The 20,108-nt window shown below is 36.7% G+C and overlaps 1 protein-coding gene across 1 annotated transcript in view; it reads left to right on the top strand.

The window, feature by feature from the left end:
- Positions 1-19,773, top strand: part of mrpl11 (mitochondrial ribosomal protein L11) — a 59,612-nt gene extending 39,839 nt beyond the window's left edge. The window contains exons 3-6 of the mRNA XM_053505090.1: positions 7,574-7,669; positions 18,007-18,100; positions 18,637-18,796; positions 19,544-19,773. Of these exons, the coding sequence (XP_053361065.1) occupies positions 7,574-7,669; positions 18,007-18,100; positions 18,637-18,796; positions 19,544-19,646 (453 nt within the window). The 3' untranslated portion in view covers positions 19,647-19,773. The remainder of the gene's footprint in view (positions 1-7,573; positions 7,670-18,006; positions 18,101-18,636; positions 18,797-19,543) is intronic.
- The last annotated feature ends 335 nt before the right edge of the window (positions 19,774-20,108 follow it).

The following is a 20,108-nucleotide window of genomic DNA, read 5'->3' as shown; positions in this document are numbered from 1 at the left end:
TGTGATAATAATACAAGGAATACTGCAACAAATGAAATTAGGAAAACAGCAATCGGGGTAATTAATGAAAGTGCACTATATAGTTTAATGAACCCTGTCCCTGATTGGCGATGGATTGCACATATTCACATAAATAGAGTAATGAACTCTTTCCTGCCACAAGTCCTATATCATGCTAATGTATATGTCTTGTTCCACACACGGTTCTTTCTTTTTTTTTTTAAATGTTGTTTATGTTAAATGTTCATGCAACTTACACGGCTTTACTCTTGTGGTTTCGCGCATTACTTAACTGCCATGCTGGTCATTTGACCATTAATCCCATCATTTTCTTTACTAATATTAAGGCTCTAAATAATGCTCTGTGCTTTAAACAAATTCTAAAAAGTATTAATTAAGCCTATTATTCTCTCATTCAGAGACTTAATTATTTGTGTTTCCTGAAAGTGCAAGTCACGTTGCTTTTCAGCTGTAGAACTTCACAGAAGTACTCTTATGGCACAAGTTAATACTGGCACAAAAAGTTAATACTGGTTATGCGAAGAAATTGTTAGAACATGGATAGTATCAGAGCTTGCTACATATAGGACTACATTGCAAAGACGGTTCAGAGTTACCATGCTGACTCCTGTTCCCACTGAAAGTGCTTACAGTGTTCGCCTAAGGAAGAGATGTCACTATGGGAAGAAGGCAAGTCAGCAGAAGCATTGTGATAAGCAATGTTTTCTTGGAAATCTTCGGTCAGCCATGGCAGCAATGGGAGAGTCAAAAACCACTGCTGACCACCAAGAACACCAAGCCTTATTTCACATTTGCCTAGAAACATCTAGATTATCCCCAATACCTTTGGGCAGATATTCTGTGGACTGATGAGGCAAAAGTAGAACTTTTTGGAAGGTATGCGTCCTCTTACATCTGGCGTAAATTAACACAGGATTTTATAAAAAGATCATCATACCAACAGTCAAACATAATGGCAATAGTGGAATGGTCTGGTGATGCTTTGAAACATGGACAACTTGTCATAATTGATGGAACCATGAATTCTGCGCAGAAAATCCTGAAGAAGAATGTCTGGATACCAGATCGTGACCTTAAGCTCAAGTGTGTGTAACAATATTATTTGCAATATTATTATATAATAATATCATAGGGGTGCAAATTCTTTTTACAGCTTTTTATGTATAGCATGTGTGTTTGTATCTTTCATTATGTTACTTTGTTAAAATTATGTATTATTGCAATGAAGGTTACACCAGTTTAAAACAACAATAAAAGACTGCAAAGGTATATTGCATTTAATATACTGAACCTAGTTACACTACCATTCTTCTGTGTTTTCCTTTGTTAAAGTCGTGACCCATTAATATAGCTTCATGGCTTACTGAAGGTGCAGGCATTGAAAACTAACAAAGCTGTTTTTTTCTATAGCTATATGCTCTGTCCTAGAATGTGTATTTCACACACTAAAAATACACTTTTTGCATTTTATATAAAATTATCAAAAGCTAGTCTCAAATAGTTTTTTTTTCTATTTTTTGCTTTAAAAAACAAATATAGAAGCAGATTGAGGTACTCATTTTATAATTGATTTGGGAAGGGACTACCTAATTTATTTATATTTCTTATGTAATTGGCCTCTTTACTATAGAGATGCTAAACTAATTTGCATTGTGATTACCTTAAAATGACAGTGAATAAACATTTTCATGACAACTTGATCATTTTCTATTAAGCTATTTAAATGATATTATTGGTCTTTAAGTGCCAATTTTGAAATCAATATCAAGTGCTGGCATTGAAGATTGCAGTGATGCTACCATTTCTAGAAAAAAAAACATATTTAGAGCCATAAAGTACAGCTTTCTTTGCAACTGAATCTTTTGATCAAATGAAAAAGACACAAAGACAGAATCTGATTACCTTTGTTGATTTGAGTATTCCAATCATACTGATCTAATGCTAGAGAATCAAATGAAACATTTATTTTATAGAATGAAACCCTGGGCAAATTTGCTTTAAAATATTCACATGTACTTGTCAGTATATTCATTTTAGTCAGCTCTGTGTGAAATCTTCAGCTTTTTCAAAATTCAGCTATAAGGATCAGTCCCTGTACTCATGGGACAGAGCTCATTAATTCAGGGTTTATGCTTCACTGAACTGCTCTTTGTTGAGTTTGGCTGGGATCTTAAATGTGTTCAGGGAGAAAATTTGTTTGCACTTTCTTTATATATAACCACTGTTGCTCATGTATATACTGTACACATATCATACATGCAAACATACAGCCTTGGAATATCTGTTTATCAATATTGAAAACATCCCATGTATAGAATATGTCCAGTAGACACCAGTCAGCTTAAGAATTATTAACATTCTCTTTATAGTGATTGGTGAAAAGGTTAATAAACTATATTTGTATTTAGGTGACTTAATCTTACAATGGAACTATGAATAAAATCTAACCTAACCCCCAAAAAGGTCAAAACCGCATTTAGTAATTTGTACAACCTCTTTTTGCAAACAAAACTGTACTTATACCTACACAGTCTTATATTATATGTTGAAATTTTGGAATATGAAGCAAAGTTATGAAATAACGTTTTTGTGCATTTGGATTGATTTTGAATAATTGTATTACTAAACAAGAGCTAACTACTGTATGGCCCAGATATAGCTTCTTGGCAGAGATGGAGATTAATCCTTCTGAGAACTTAGTTGTGCCCATTATGCCCAGGTAACACAGTTCTCTTTTTTGTATTTTTGTATTCTCAGACCATAGAACCCAGTTCCATTAAAATCTCTGTTTTGCAATGTGTCTAGTTGAGGATTTGGTGCCTTGAGGGCACCAAGTCACCAAATCCTCAACTAGATAGATTCCAAAATCAAGTTTTTATTTTATTTTATTTAATGCTACTACTGTATGTTCTGTAAAACAGTGGATACAGGCATTCTTGAATTGCAAAACTTTTACAGCAATTGTCTGTTAAATGAACCTTAAATTATGTTTATCTTATTTCATGTACCAATTAAATTTTTCTCATAATCTGTGTGAGATTAAGACAAGTAACCAATTTTTAAACTCTTTTGTTTTTGCCTCTTTTAGTTCAGCAAGACAAACTGTCAAAATTATCTTGCTTCGAAAGATCTTGTAGCATATACCAGTCTCCTTTACAGAATAACCCTGTTATTAGAATCTGTAAGATTTTAAATAGGAAGAACTATGTATTTTGAGATAATAGCTATAACACTTGTAGACTTGTTGCCTTTGGTGCCTTGTAGTTCAATAAAGAATCGCAAAGGTTTAAAAAACCAAATTGCGTTTTGGTTGGTTGTTTAGTAATAACAGGAACAGGGAGCGTCAACTTGATGATTACTTTGTATTCAATGTATTTATTTTTTTACAGTGATTTTATAACAGAAATAAAAGAAATTGCACCAAAACAAATAAGATATATGTAAAAATCTACTTGTAAATAAACCTGTATCTACTGTATCCTATTTTTTTATTTAAAAACATAATCACTGAGTTGGTTCGAAAAGTGGACCATAAATTAAAGCTAAATTATTTTATCCAATAAGGAGACCTTGTTGACTAAGAAACAACTATTTATAAGAACACTTCACCGTTTTTAAGGTCAGTTTGAAAGGTTTTAATGAAATTGAATGTTTATATCAGTGGTTCTCTTTCTGCGACAGCAGCTACTTACAAATTTCATCAGGCATGGCTGTGGAGGACCTTCTTTTCTTTAAGCCCCCCCATCATAAAGGATACATTATGGGAGAATGAAAATGATAAAGAACTTTAATATTCCTCTGAAGTATTGAATAGGTTGTCTAGGGGGAGCTAAATGCCCCCATCAAGGTGATGTAGAGCAACCATTTTGTTCACGACTACTTTTCTTTTATCAGTCACGGCAGGGAAAAGAAAGGATTTAATTGGACTGCTTGACATCAGGATGATTAGATCCCCAGGCCTTAGCAGCCTGGACTGTCAATTTGGCCAGAACTTCAAAGTGAAAACCTTGTGCCCTTTGTATTAAACACTTGGCATCTCTATGAACCACCACCATGTTGTAGAAAGAGTGCCAAGGAGATTGACTCTCCTTTACACTCAAAGACAGTTTTCCAATCTTATAGTGGCCACACTTATGATAATGAAACCTCTAGACATGCATTATGGCCGCCACTGCTCGATTCAGTTTGACGGTCTTGTACTTCAGTATGCTCATGCTGATATCAATCATGTACAATTCTCATAAACTTAACTGCAGTTTGTCCAGCAGATCACCCATTTTATGTTTAGAACATCTTTCAAATTGTTGTGGTGTTCCTTGATTTACAGGTAAAATGCAGACATAAAGATGTTTGAAGTTTGACTCTTTACTATAGGCTGATTTGATGAGCCTGTCTGAGTAACAATAAATGAATATTAAAAATATATATATTTAATTATGAACCCCCATCCTTCCCTCTTGTTTACTCAGCTCTGTTGTTTTTTAGCTAAATCAGACTTAGCCTAGAGTCTAAGACGGTTTACATGAGATTGCTCTTAATAAGCAAGTCAGCAGGGAGACTGGATTCGGGTGCTTTTGTTTTGCATTTTATTAGCACAAGTTGTTTTTCTTCTTTTTTTTTTCTAATTCAAATGCAACACACTAGCTCCATAGTAATGCCATCTGCCATGAGGAAGATTACTTGGTGCCTGCATCCAAAAGCATTTAACTCATCCAGACCAGTATTTCCTGGTGTTGACATGGCAACGACATCAGTTTAGTCATTGGAAAAAAGGTGCTCAAATAAATCCTGCTTTGAAAATAGTTCTCCTTCACTGCATTATTGTGGTCCAGGCCAAGGCTGTTTGTTGTTATCTGCTTGGTAGAGGTTTTATTACTGTCCTGTTACAAGATGGGGATAGCATTTTAAACAAAGAACTTTTTTGTCCCATATTGGGACACCATTAAACTCATGGATGTTTATTATGATATTCATGAATCTACACGGTCGGGTCCATAAGTATTTGTGCCACTGTCTGGATACCACAGCAATGATTTAAAATAAAGCAATCAAGATATGGTTGAAGTGTAGGCTTTTGGCTTTAATTTAAAAAGGTCTAAGAAAAATATTCCATGAAACATTTAGGAATCGCAAAGTCCCTACAGTTTCACAGACTCAAGTGTAATTGAATAATTTACAGATAAGCAGCCTCACACCCAGTGTGACCTGTTTCCTCATTATTTCATGACAAATTTAGAAAATTAAAGATCTGTAGATGATTCCAAATATTTTATGTGCTTTTCGTAGCTGTTCATGGGTTCTTTTAATATGTAATCCAGAGCAATGTTATTGCAACTGTAGAAGATCATTTATTACACTAAACAGACAAAACAGACCTATAAGAGAAATGGTAGAAACTTTGGGAAAGCAAAATCACCATTGTTTAATTCTTCATGCTGGTAAGCCAGCTCAAGAATAATCTGGAGCAAGCAGGTATGTCATTGTCAAAGTCTCCTTCCAAAGATGTCTTTATGAATTTAAATATTAACAGTTGACTTCAAGATGAAAACTACTGGTAACACTGGTAATAGGATGGGAAGCGAAAAATAGGAGAATTAAAGAAAGGGTTCATCGTCTAAGGCATACCTCATCATCCGTCACACACAGTTGGAGGATGTGTTATGGTATGGGCATAAATGACTGCCAACATAACTGGGTCACTGGTGTTATTATGATGTGACTGCTGATAGACATAACAGGATGAATTCTGAGGTATATAGAGTTATATTTTCTGCTCACATTCTGTCAAATGCCACACAACCGATAAGAAGGTACATCACAGTACATGACACAATGATGGATAATGACCCATGGCTCACAGGAAAAGCAACACAAAGCTTCTTAAGGCGAATTGGAATATTGTTGCATGGCTGAGTCAATCACATGACCTCAACCCAATTGAAAATGCTTTTCACATACTGAAGACATAATTGAAGGCAGAAAGTCTCACATCAAGCAGCGACTGAATGTGGTGGAAGTAAAGGCCTGGCAAAGTATTTCAAGGGAGGGAACTCTGCATTTGGTGATGTTCATGGGTTCCAGATTTCAGGCAGTTATTGACAATGGATTTGCATCCAAGTATTAAAAAAATAGTCCTTATATGTTTCAGTAAAACTTACAAGTTTGGATTTATTTTCTACATCCTAAAATAATACTGGATTTTTTTTAACACTATGAAATAACATATATGGCATTAGGTAATTATGTGACAACAACAATAGTCGGTTGTTATTTTAAGACATAAAGGTCAGCCTTTCTGGAATAATTCTTGCAAGAACATTATTGTCAAGTGCATTGCAAAACCCATCAAGCACCATGATGCAATGAAGACCATCACAGGAAAGCAAGAGCAAAACTTACTTCTACTGCCAAGAAAAAAATGATAATTTAGAGTTACCAGCCTCAAAATAACAATTCACAGCACCTTAGATTTGAGCCGTTATGTAGGCTTTACAGAGCATAAGTAGCAGACACATCTTAATATCAACTGGTAAAATGAGATCATTGCATATTTTAGATGCCTTCCGCATAGTTTTACAACGTCTGTATATATATAAAATATTTAAAGACAGATATAATTAAAGTAAGTTTTTAATTTGAATGTAAAAAAATGTGCAAAGTGCAAAAATAATACAAAAGATAAACTAAACACTGCATGGGAATGACCTTGTAATGACCTTGTGCAGCAAAGATGATTTAGGGTGGCTTAGGTCTTGAATTTCTGTAATGATTTTTTGATTGAAAACCATTTGCCTTGCTCAGTTTTTCTCAACAATTGGCTGACTTTTTTCTGACATGTCAGGCTGACAGTAAATGATTTGGTTCAGGAATTCAGAGTTTACCTTTATTGTAAATCTTACAGCAATGTAAAAAAAAAATAGTCACATGGTCAGAGTGACTCTTTTTTTTCTGTACTGTAATTAAATTGTTGATTAGTTGTGGCCTGTGAACTAGAGTCACTAAAAATCCACCCACGTTGAAGTGAAGGAACAGCCAGTGCTCACTTTATGTCAGCTGTACATTTAGTTTCTATTTGGCAAGGAGCAGTAACAAGGATCTCATTTATCATGTCTCACAGGCATGATGACTGCCATATTCTAAACACACAGAAACACACACACTCACTCTCACTCACACTTTCTGTCTTTCTCTCCCTCACTCTTGGCTAAATGGACTTCTCCATTCTCCCACTCCTGTGCTAACATAGGCAGCCAAGCATGCACAGGCACTTGCAGTGCACCAATAAGTTATTGAATGATTGACACTCACTATGCCGCCTTTCTAACAGGTAATTGATATTCCTTAAATGAAAGTCACCTCAAGTCGGCCATCTACAATGTTCTAGGTACCAATTCAGATGTAAGGATAACTGATGCCTGTGATATCTCAAGAGAGTGAATTAAACATAGTTTACCACAATACCATTATCATATTATTGTATTTTCTGCCCCTTTTAGACTTGAAAATTTGTTTACAAAGTCTTCTTTCCTGTTTTTCTATTTTGTCATTCTAGCGAGGCATCCCAATAGGCGCATTCTGTAAAGACTTCAATGAGAAAACCAAAGACCTCAAAGAAGGCATCCCTCTTCCCATCAAGATCAATGTCAAGGTAAAATGTGAACAATTTATTTAAATTAGCTTTCATTTGATTTTGCATTGTAAATTCAATCACATTGTTCAGTAGGCTCTCCCACAAGGACCTGGTGTTGTGGCAAATTATCATTGTCTGCCTTGGCCCATGTTCATTTATTCCATTTATATGAGTCCTTGGAGATGCTCATATATGGTTCTAACCCACTTGTTATAAGTAGCCACTGATGCAGTATGAATGTTAAAGTGTAGATTGAAGCTTGCATGGATATTATGTTCAAATGGAATCATCGATTTGACTGAAATCGACTGCAGTGCACAGACTTTGAAATTAGTAGCCGCCGTAATGCAGAGCACATAGGTTTCACCTGGCGTGAACTTGTCTTTATTATAGTGTATTTGCCAAAGACACTGTTATCATTTCAGCTCCTGGAGTTAATACTAGTAATGTACTTACTTCAGTGCTTTGTAGAGTAATGGAAGCAGCTTGAATGATTTGTGTCTTAGGTGCATTAGGAGAGCCTTACCTGACACCACTTATTTTTCTGTCTCTCCCCATGCAATCGTTTCTCTCTCTTTCTCTTCACTTCTGCTTATTTTTCACCAACCAGGTAAAATAGTTTAATGGACAAAGTCACAGCCTGTCTCAATCTCTTATGTAAAGGTGCATTCTTGCGCACTGTGCTGCATGTGGAATCAATGCCAGTGTATCAGGCTGAGAGGTTTTATACTGAAGGTGTTCAGGAATACTGTTTATTTCATAAGTGTTGCTCATTTTAAACTTTAGGGCTTGCTTGACTAACGAGAAGTTCCTAAAGCATGTTCTTTTTTTCATTTATTTCATTTAGCACTTCTCCGGTTTACCGCTCTGTCTGAGAGCCTCAGGGGAAGCTCTTGCGTTGCCCATTTCTGTATTTTTTGCATCTCTTGAAGGCATTTCATGGTCTTTGAGATGTAGGCATGTATTATCATTAAGTAAATTGTGTTTTTTACACTGTGTCATTGTCACCTAATTCAACCTGCATATCTGGAGGGAAGTAAAAAAAATAATAATAATTTGCTGTAAATAAGCAGGTGTTATTGATCTTGTTTTGCTGTAATATCAATCTAGGGCTTCACATGGCAGATACTGAAGGTTTGACATTTTTGTTTTAACTTCAATGCCCCAGAGTGATGGTTGCTGTAAATGCCAAAAGCAGGAAAAAGTCAGGATCTGTTGTTCCTGTGCTGTTCAAAGCATATTAGTAATGTTCTGACAGAGCAATGTAATATTTTCTAAGGGAAGGAGTGTCTACGATTTCTTTTTCTCATCAACTATCTCATGCTAGTTTGAAAGATACACTGATTTTACTATAAAGGTAAAGAATGGAATTGGTGGGAGACTACTTAGAAATGATCCACTCGTTTTTCTGGGTTAATGATAATATTATATTAAATAAAACTTTTTGCATGCTGGTGTTAGAGTTCCTGATATTTGTCCAAGGGCTTTATTATTGTGCAAACCATTTTTCTCCCGTTTGTGCAGTCAGAAATTGACAAGACTGAGGATGGGACAGTTCATTCACTGGTGTGACCTTCAAAATCCACCATACAGTGATATTTTTAAACCGACATTTTTTTTTACTGGCTCTCAAAATCCTGGCCATTTTTTGATAGTGTGGTTTTTTGATAGTGTGGTGCTGTTTGCCACAGAAGGTCAACCAAAATAGGCTCCATTAAATAAAATCCACTTGTATCTGGAAGTCTGTCATGCCAAGCAATTTTCAGCATGTAAATGTGCAAGAGATTATATTTGTTAGTAGCAGAAGAATTATTTATTCTTGTAAAAATAGCATCTGTACTAAGGTTATTCCATCATGTGGCAGCAGCACAATTTATAAAATCTTGCAGATACAGGGGAAGAGCTTCAGTTAATGTGCACATCAAACATGAGAATAGGGGAAATTTGATCTCTAGGACTTTAAAATCTCTCTGGGGTATTTAGTGTTTTCCAGAGGTGTGAAATTTTTCTTGCAGTGGTAGCCAGTGGAACGAGCCAGCATCACCTCCAGTACAAAAGTGCTTTACTACATATAACAAACAGTAAATACATATTACCTATACAATATTTTGATTTATTTGATATTTATATTAATTTCACATTTTAGAGATCCAACCTGCAAACCTTTCCCTCTAATCATATGTGAAGAGTAAGATGGAGTAAAAACATTAAGAACTGTTTTGTATATAAAGATGGCACTGTATGTCAGAGCATGTAGCCCCTAAAACCCAGAGCATTTTAGCCATTTTTTGCATTTCTATGTTTTAATAAATATATACGGTATATGACATATGAGCAAATATGTTCTGCATTTTTGTGACGTCATTACCATTTTCTGTTGTAAGACTTACAAGTTTTAAAAGTAAAGATACCTTTTGTTCTGCATGACATGTCAGAAAGCCTAAATGCACGGGGTGATGGGACTTTCCGCAGGTCTAGGTCCCTATAAGCGGTTTGTTTAATCGGTCATTGATTAGTGCTGTTTTGCTGCACGGGTTTATGCTGCTTGAGTTGTGTTAATCTTGCTGGGTTTTAATAAAAAACAAAAGAATTTTATCTGCTGAGTATGCGTAATCGTCAGGACGCCTTGCTTATCCTTTTTAATATCCACAATCGTTCCATTATTAGCAGGCATTACACTGCCCGAGTACCTACCTGTTTATTCTGTTAGCTCGAGAGCAGTGTTACGGAAGCGCATTGAATTCACAAAAGAAAAAAAACGCAGGAATTATGTCATATCTAATTATGACTTACTATCTTATAATTATGTCATATAATAATTATGAGATAGTAAGTCATAATTATGAGATAATAAGTCATAATTATGAGATCATATCTCAGATCATATCTCATAATTATGAGATAGTAAGTCATATTATGAGTTAGTAAGTCATAATTATGAGATCAGGATCTTATAATTATGAGATAGTAAGTCATAATTATGAGATAATATCTTATAATTATGAGATATCATCTGTTCCCATATCATATCTTGCTGTATCATAGAAAAATGTATACAAATGTTCACAAAGTGATATTGATGCACTATTTTATGTGTCATTTTATGTACTCCAAAAACTTTGGCAGGGAACTATATAAGGCGGATATAAGGTGGATCATTTAATCGCTTCATGCTATTTGGCTCACATATAATAATATAATAAAAATTATATAATATTTATTTCATTATTATTAATTATTAATTATTATTAATATGAATTACATTTCTATGAATTACATGAATAACATTTATTTTTTAATAAATATTATAGATAAGCATATTCTGTTGGGCTAACATATAAATCATTAATTTCTGTAAAATCATTTAACATCACATGGCGATAATTGATTAACACAATAAAACTTATTATCCTTACGTTTGCGGGCCCAGTTTATGAGGCCTTAACCAATGACTTTTCTCACAATGCAATGTTTTTTTTCCGTATTTGTGAATAATATACCTGGGCGACCCACCCAAGTACACTCACTCACTCACTCACTTATTGTCTGCCCGCTTTATCCTGTATTCAGGGTCTATTCCAGGACTTGGGGCACGAGGCGGGGTACAACCTGGACAGGGTGCCAATCCATCGCAGGGCAAACACACACACATTTACACACTACAGGCAATTAGCCAATTAACAACAGGAATGCCAATTAGCCTAATCTGCAGGTCTTTGGACTGTGGGACAAAACCGGAGTACCCGGAGGAAACCCACAAACTCCACGCATATAAAGACCGGAATCGAATCTGGCCAGAAATCAAACCTGGACCCTGGAGGTGCAAGGCGACGGTGCTAACCACTACACCAGCATGCCGCCCCAAGTATACTCTAAGTGTGGGGAAACACTGGTATTTTTTGGATTTTTGTACACAACAATGTCTAGAATTTATACAGGATGGTGTAGAAAAACCAAAAAAATCCTGCAAATGGAGAATCTGAAGGTTGAAACACCTTATTTATGAGGGAGATAAAAAGAGGAATGCCTGTTCTAAGCTGACAGGAAGTGTATAGTAACTCAAATAAGCTCTCTTTATGGCTTTATAAGCAGAAAAACATCTCGGAACACTCAACACATCAAACCTTGAGGTGGAAGGGCCACAACAACCGAAGATCACATCAGAATTCGCTTTTTCAGGCAAGAACAAGAAACTGGGTATCATGGCACAAAATAAAAAAGTTGTTCAGTCTGACTGAAAAAAAAAGACTTCTTCCTTATCCTCAACTGTCTAATTTCTAAAAGCCCACATACAGACACACAACCACACAACCACACACACACACACACACACACACGTACACAAGGTAGTCCAAAAGTCTGGGTTTATAGGAAATCTTTTTTTTTTTTTTTTTTTTTTAAATTATAAATTAGAGCAGATCCTCAACCTGACTGCCTCTGACTTTACAGCTCCTGTGTATAAGATGAATACAAGAACATTAAACATTTCTCACTGTATCAGAACTGATGTAGCTACATGTAGACATGATTTCCTCCTTGAGTTCATTGGTTGTATCGGATGGATTCTGATAGACTACAAACTTGAGATGATGCCAAAGAAAAAAAGTTGAGTGCTGTTATGTAGGTCTGGTTCTATTCGACTTGCTTATGTATTTTCACAGCAACCTTGGGTTTGAAATAAAAATATATAAATAAATAAAAATCGTGTGCAAGAACATTTCATATTAGGAGACTTGCATATATATACTCTGGTCCATAAATATTTAAACAGTAACACATTTTTTTTTGGGGGGGGGGGGGGGGTTGGTAGATGTTTTTGCACCACAATGGATTTGAAATGAAGCAATCAATATGTGATTAAATGACCACTTCATATCAGAATCCATCTGTGCTGTGAAGCAACACCCTATCAGTTTTGCATGATTTGACTGAATTGAAGCAGAGAGTATAATGCAGAGTATAGAGCATAGCTCTATGCACTTCAGAATTCATCCTGATACTTGCATGAGTAGTCACTTCATCAGGAAACAATATTGATGGGACAATGATTGATTAGAATCAATTATACTGATAATTTATGTAAAATGGCAATTGAATTTTAATTGTTAAAAATTTCACACCATTTCCAGTTGTCCATTGTCCATTATTTTACACAACCCATGTTGTAAGCATGTGCTCACATGCCCATGCCATAACACTTCCTCCATTATCTTTTTGACAGATGACGTGGGGAGCTTTTGATCTTGATCCCTTTCTTTCCTTTTCCCATATTCTTCTCTTCGAATAATTCTATTACAAGTTAGTCTTGTATTAGAACTGAGCAGACTTTTTTTAAAGCAAATATAATCTGGCATTTCTGTTCTTGCATGTTACTAATATATGTTCATTCATTTACATAGTCTTGACTGTAAACTTTCTCAATGTTGCGGCGGTTTCCTCCAGAGTGTTCTAGGCTTGTTTTGAAGGGCCATTTCTTCACTAAGGAAAGAATTCTGCTGATCATCCAGCAGATCCTCCATTTTAGTCATTTAATCTTCTGTGGACTTCAAGGCCTTTTGGTGTTGCTGAGCTTGCCAGGGTGTTCCTTCTCCTTTCCCTTCCTCTATTTTCTCCCTAATTAAATTGTATCTGATTCCCACCTATCTTCAGGCACCTTCAAGGTGACATCTACCAACCATGGAGGGTGAATGCTATAACATGCTTCTTCCAAGAAAGTGGAGGATAGAAGCCAACCATATCTTTTCAAATTGATGTTCATCCACAGTTAGGGGGCAGCAAAATGGCCTTTTTTTAAGGAAAATACTTTCCACCTTCTTCTACTTGCATGAGCTCACAGATGCCCATGATTGTGCTATCCTACGATTGATTTGCGAGTGAAAGTATGCCATACTTTCCCCTAAAAGCAGGGCCAATCTGCTTCCTATTTTGTTTGTTCAGTCTAATGAAATGCCTTCTTTACTTACATCTTCACCCCTTTACACTGGATATTAAGAGTTTCTATGTGCAGCTTCCGAATGTGAATTCAACACTTGGAATGAATGCCAGACCTTTTATCTAGTTGCTATGAGATCATTAAGAAACATCCCACAACTGGCTATGAAGACTCTCATCAGTCAGTTGTTTTACCAGTCAGTCATCGCCAGGGTACTTTTCTGTGCGCTAGTGTGCTGGGGAGGTAGCCTTAAAAGCAGGGATGCAACGCGTTTGAACAAGGTGGTTAGGAGAGCTGATTCTGTGGTTGGTTTGGACTCCCTTGAGGAAAAAGTGGAGAAGACGACATAAAAAAAAACCTGTCCGTCATGGCCAAGCCCGACCACCCACTGCACATAGTATTTTAACAGAAGAGTGTGTTCAGTAGAAGACCTCTGTTGCAAAGCATCAATGGGCAGACTCCGGAAATTCTTTGTCCCCAGAACCATTTGCCACCTCTATACCGTGGCATGGCAATGTGGACTGGGTGATCTACTGTAGACTTAAGGCTCTTCTACCATATACATCACAGTGCTGCCCACATAACTCGCTCATCATCTAGTTTCATGGTCTGCTCAATACTGTCAATATTATCTACTGTGCCAATATGCATGGACTCAGTCAGTGTCACTTTTATGTTGTTCTTTGCGCATGTGTCATTATTACTATTTGCACTATTGTCACTTTGTCTTCTTCTGCTTCTTCTTTTCTTCTTTTAGTTGTCGCTTAGTCATAAATACAATTGTACATCAAGGTTGCACTGCATTTTACTTCATTTCACTTATTAGTATTATTCATTTATGCTCTTTTTATTATTATTAATTGTGACTTATTTCCTTAAATCTATATTCTTTATATATCTTGTAGTTTTGTGTTTTTACCATTGCACTAACTTTGTTCAGCTTTCACATTATCTCATATCTACTGACTATATAGGATGTATACTATGTAGGACTATATACTACATAGTATGTGCAATTAATTCCACAAACCTACAGTCTCCATTGCCGCTGGATGTCTGGAATTTTCCTCGGGATTAATTTAGTGTCTGTCTGTCTATCCATCTAGTTGTTTTTCATGTTAAAATGGTTAGACTGCTGAAAACCCATCGCACGTGAAATAACACTTTCATTTGTCTTTGGGTTAAAATAAGACTAACACTCTGAATAAGTAGATTAAATAAATAATTAAACAGCAATATTCCTGAGATGATTTATAACTATCGTTCAATACGTTCATCCTACATTGCTCTTCCTCCCACATTCAGAATGCAGTTCCCTGTAGCACAATCACTTTTACATCTGTGCAGCGCTTGTGCGTTTAAGCAAAGGCTACTCCATTCCTATGTTCAATTACTTTTATCACCAAATATTTGGTATAAATATGTTTAACTAAGTAAAGAAAATTGCCAGTCCTTTTAAGCAACCTTTTATTTTACAACAGATATCAGCAAGAATATAGCCACTTAATTAACCTTGGGGAGGTAACTTTGGCATAGTTGTGATAAATAAAAAGACGTTTTTGACTGAAAAGAACCATTTAACCATTTATCTCAGGGATAATATGCAAGATCCGTATGAAATGACAGCTCCCTTCACCATCTCCCTCCATCTGCCAGTCCATTTTATGCACAAACACAATGGCAGCCTTCCAGGCTTGCAGATAGGGTGGAGAGAGAGCAAGAGAGAATTCATTATGTAAGAGAAATATACAGCTTATATATAAATTAAACAGCACACAAAGAGAGAATGGTATCCAATTATCTATTTTACATAATATTTCCATGTTTTCCGAATTTTACTGTGGAAATTGCAGGAGGTTTATGTCTATGTACTGTAAATATGCAAGTGATGTTTTTTGAATTATTGAGATTCTGGTGTTGGTATTACCTGGTAAAAAAGAAAAAAAAAAAAAAAGAATTACTCCTCAAACTCACAATATGCACCTGCTCTCCAGTGTACACAATTTCCAGGAATTAAACTTGTGTCTTCGCATTACTTTGCTTGTGGTCTTATTTTCCTTTCTTTGTTTAGCATGCCCGCAAAGCATATACAGTAGATCACTGTCTGTCATATGCCGTCAGCATTGTTCGACTGCATCACACGTTTCTAAATCCTGTCTTAAACTATTTATGGGAATTTAACCAAACTTCTACAGAACCTTTATTAGTAAGCATAGATGTGCACTGCATTTAAAGAAGTAGCACGTTTAGGGTGCAGGCGACACAAGTCTTCCTAAATTATTTGGTTATGGGTTTTATCTTGTTGATGTGTTTGCTGAAATCATGAGTTGTGAATTCACTGATAAAAAAGCCTGTACAAAATGCAGTATACTGTAGGTTGGCAACCAATTGATGTATACAATGATGCCTAAAGGCTCAATCTAGATTTAAGTCTTGTATTTGAGTTTTGGTGTTGGGGTAGTTTTTCTCAGAATACATTTTGCAGATACACCAACTCTATTCACAAACTATGTGACTCTAGTCACAAACTATGCTTTGCAACCACATGAAAATATCAGGCATGTGTGCGTATCTGTCTGAGCTGTCTACTGAACACATGAACAGGAGAGTCTCAGGCCCTGCATGAAGAATCCATTACCAACAATTGTGAAAGACCAATGGAGCTCAAGACCATTTCCAATAAAAATTTATCTTTTTTTTTTTTTCATTATTTTTGAAAATTCATTTATATATATATGAAAAATAATAATAATAGTAATAAATTACTGCTGCTGTATAGTGATGTCTTGTCGAGAAAGGATGACATTTCAAACACCACAAACATGCGGCAGGGGTAGCTCAGTGGGTAAGGCATTACCGCACTACTGTTCAAAAGGTCCCAGGTTCAAACCCAAGCACCACTGAGTTGCCACTGTTGGGCTCTTAAGCAAGGCCCTTAATCCGCAGCTGTTCAGATGTATAATGAAATAAAATGTAAGTTGCTCTGGGTAAGGTCTGAAAATGCTGTTAATGAACTAAATGATTTGGTCCATGGTACATGCCTCTTATGCAAAGCCTGGAGCACTGTGGCACAGTAGTTCTTTTTTGTTGTTGCTGCATGAGTAATTTCACTGCTGGACCAAATTTCTTCCTTTCAAACATTATGACCCTGACCATGGTTCACTGAAGCCTGGGGAAGCTGGTGAATGGCCATGTTTCTCTGTGTGCGGCGCGGCGTGGTGATCATAAACAACATTTATTTCAACATTGATAAACTTTCTCTGGGTCTTGCTTCCAGAAGCCGAGTGTTCTGGCAGCTCCTCTCTGCCAGTGTGGGATAAGCCATGTTTAATGTTGGACTGAAATGTTTTTATAGCACAATACTTATTCTTAACTAGGGCATTCTACCTGCTGACCTTAATTGTCAAATTTGAATTGTCATGATGGAAGGAATTTTTACAAATTATCAAGCCTCTATTTATATCTGTTGCAAATTTGAAAAATGGATATAACACAGGGTGATAGCCTGGAATAAAAGATGAAATACCCTGAGCATTTCTTTGTGTTCCTTGGTCTCATTGGAGAAGACTTTTATATTTATTAATGCACCACTTAACATGCATGTTTCATGCTACCCGCAGCATAGTTTCACATATTTTGTTGCTTTCCATTCGTCTTCAGTGATTCTGCCTTTATGCAAATGGCTAGTGAAGAAATGTCCTGGCATTCAAAACAAAAGAGGAAATAACAATAATGATTAACAGCCAAATGCAAAGCAGGCCCTGGAGCAATTCTGTTTTTCTTTTGCAGTCGGATGGATTAGGGGAGACAAAAGTGAAAGATTAGCTGGCCTCAGCTAACTACGGTGTTTAATTGACGTTTTTGGCTTTAGAGTTTAGCTGGATGGCTGCAGTCGATTCAGGCTGGGCCACACGGCCGTGTCGGACTTGTGAATTCCCAGCTGCCCCATTAGGCTGTCTGCTCCACGCTCATTGTCTTTGATCCACTCTGTGATGCTTAATCCGTGCCTTAAAGCTTTAGTAGCAGCAGCCTAGACTTGTGTGTGCGTGCGTGTAAGATGTGCCTACATGATCAGGACACATCAAGGAGCCTGCAAAAGACGATGTTTTAGGCTGTGAATAGCAATTAGATTTTTGCAAGGTTCACCTGTAGAGTTTGAGGCCAAAGTGTCAGTAATAGACAGATGTTTACATGGAGAGACCTTGGTTCTCTCCATGTAACGAAAGGCAAATCTATGTAAAACAGGAGCAACAAGGTTGTTGTGTGTTTTGATAGTTTGTCAAATAGAAAAATCATGCGCGCTACTAAGATGAAACTCTGCAGCGGTAGTGCAGACTGTGTTTTTAGCATATTGTAAATTTGTTATTTGCTGATTTTAATTGATGAGATAGCATTAAACCATCTCTCTTTTTTCTCCCCACAGCCTGATAGGACGTATGATTTAAAGATCGGGCAACCCACAGTTTCTTACTTTTTGAAACAAGCTGCAGGCATCGAGAAAGGAGCAGGAAAAACCGGTGAGTTTAGCCCCATTGTTACTAACGCTGTGGTCGTCAAACATTGTCATGGCCTTCTTGCAGCTCCTGGCTGCCCATTTGTATGCCTCAGTCCCAGCTTATGTTTTACGAATGGACAGGCTGACTTCAGATTGAATTTTTTTGATTGATGATATATTTATGCTGAGCCATGCCAGAAAAGGCAGCAAATTTATTCCGAGAAAATCCATGGCAAAAAGGTGCTGCATGAAGGAAAGAGAATTGTAAATGTTGCTTCATTTTCTTATGTTCAAGTCTGCTTCAATTACACCCTCTCTTAACAGCTGCTCTTTTAATATCCACTCTTCTTTCCTTCTGACAGCTCGGAAGATTCCTCTTTTTTTTTCTCACCGCACCCCTCCTTCACAGTCCTCCAGTACTGTTCTCACTCTCACACAGTTACACTTTTATGCTTTTGCTTTTGTGCTCTAGGGTTTTTTCTCTCTCTTTTTTTTTCCCCATGTCTGACTCTATCTTTCCACTCCTAACCAGCTCTGTGCCTCTGCTGTTCTCACCAGGGCATGAGACGGCGGGTATGGTGTCTGTTAGGGCGGTGTATGAGATAGCACAGGTCAAGGCACAGGACGAGTGCTTCAAGCTGCAGGACGCCTCCATGCAGAACGTGGTCAAGAGCATCATCGGTTCAGCCAGATCACTTGGCATCAAAGTTGTCGATGAGTAAGAAACTCTTATTAGTTCTACTACAGGTATATACAGTGTTACACACATGCATGACTTAACTAACTAAACTAGCATTTTGATAATATTAGCTACAGGGGATTTTAATCAATGTAGATCCATCAAAATGTGATTATTTAAACCTCTTCACATTTGTATTTTATCTCCTTAATAAATTATTTGTGCTCCCTAGGATTCAACTCAATATGCGCCCTGATTTTAGTTTAAAATGCATTTTTATAGTTTGCATATTTAACAGTTAAATAAAGATGAGGAATCTTATTGAGAGCTACGTAATACATTTATGCACATATTTATAGCCACAGTTTTTTTTTAACCTTCTGGCAAAGCAGTTTTGTGTTAACTGATGTACAAACAACAGTTTGGAATGGCATTGTGCCAGTGTGATTTATTAGCATTTGGAAGGGGTATGAGATCGGGACCTCATTACATTAGTTAACTAGGTCTCAGATGTCTCAAAGATGACATTCTTGCTCCTGGCTGAATGAACCTTGTCACTAAAGCACAACTACCCTGACTTATCAAGCATGCATAAAAGACATTTGTTCTGTTTTTCAATGAACTGAAAAGAATTTTGAAATTCTAATCTAATGCTGATGTATCTCTCAATCCCCCACCACCTCCCCTCTTCTCTCATTCTCCACCTCCTCTCTCGATACCCTCCTCTCCTCTTGCGCTATGACTTTCGCTTGCTCCCTCACTCTCCTCTTGTCATCGCTCTATCAGCCTGTCACCCGGAGACTATGGCGAATTTCTTCGACAGCGTGAAGAGAGACTGAAGGAGGAAGCGGCAGCTAACATGGAGGCAGCCACAGGAAAAAAGAAATAAAAATAATCCCACTGTATCTGCCTGTTGTTTATATTCCGTGTCAATACACCGCTGCATTGTGCAGACACCATTAGGAAAACCTGAATTTACACAAGGCCCCGTTTGGTAATAAAATACATTTATATTACCTCAGCTGTATTCCTTGTGCTTACTGGACCTCTAGTTCTCATAACAGCCTTTCCATTTCCCCTGCTCTCTTTCTCTCTTTTTATTTCTCACTTTGTATTCCTTTTCTGTTTATTTTTTCTGTTCATCTCTAAGTCCCACTCTTTTGTCCAGTCCAACAGTTAAGAGTGGGACAGTATGAAAAATTTAAGTAAAACTACATCACTGGCCACTTTATTAGGCACATCATACTAATACAGCATAAAAATTCTCCTCGCTTTCAGGACAGCCACAATTTTTCATGGCATGAATCTCACAAATGACACATTTCTTAGATTATGGTCAATGTCATGATGC

This window comes from Clarias gariepinus, chromosome 10 (assembly GCF_024256425.1).
Source record: "Clarias gariepinus isolate MV-2021 ecotype Netherlands chromosome 10, CGAR_prim_01v2, whole genome shotgun sequence".
Classification (NCBI taxonomy): domain Eukaryota; kingdom Metazoa; phylum Chordata; class Actinopteri; order Siluriformes; family Clariidae; genus Clarias; species Clarias gariepinus.
The sequence above is the reverse complement of the archived record's forward strand: the minus strand, read 5'-3'. Positions and strand labels throughout refer to the sequence as shown.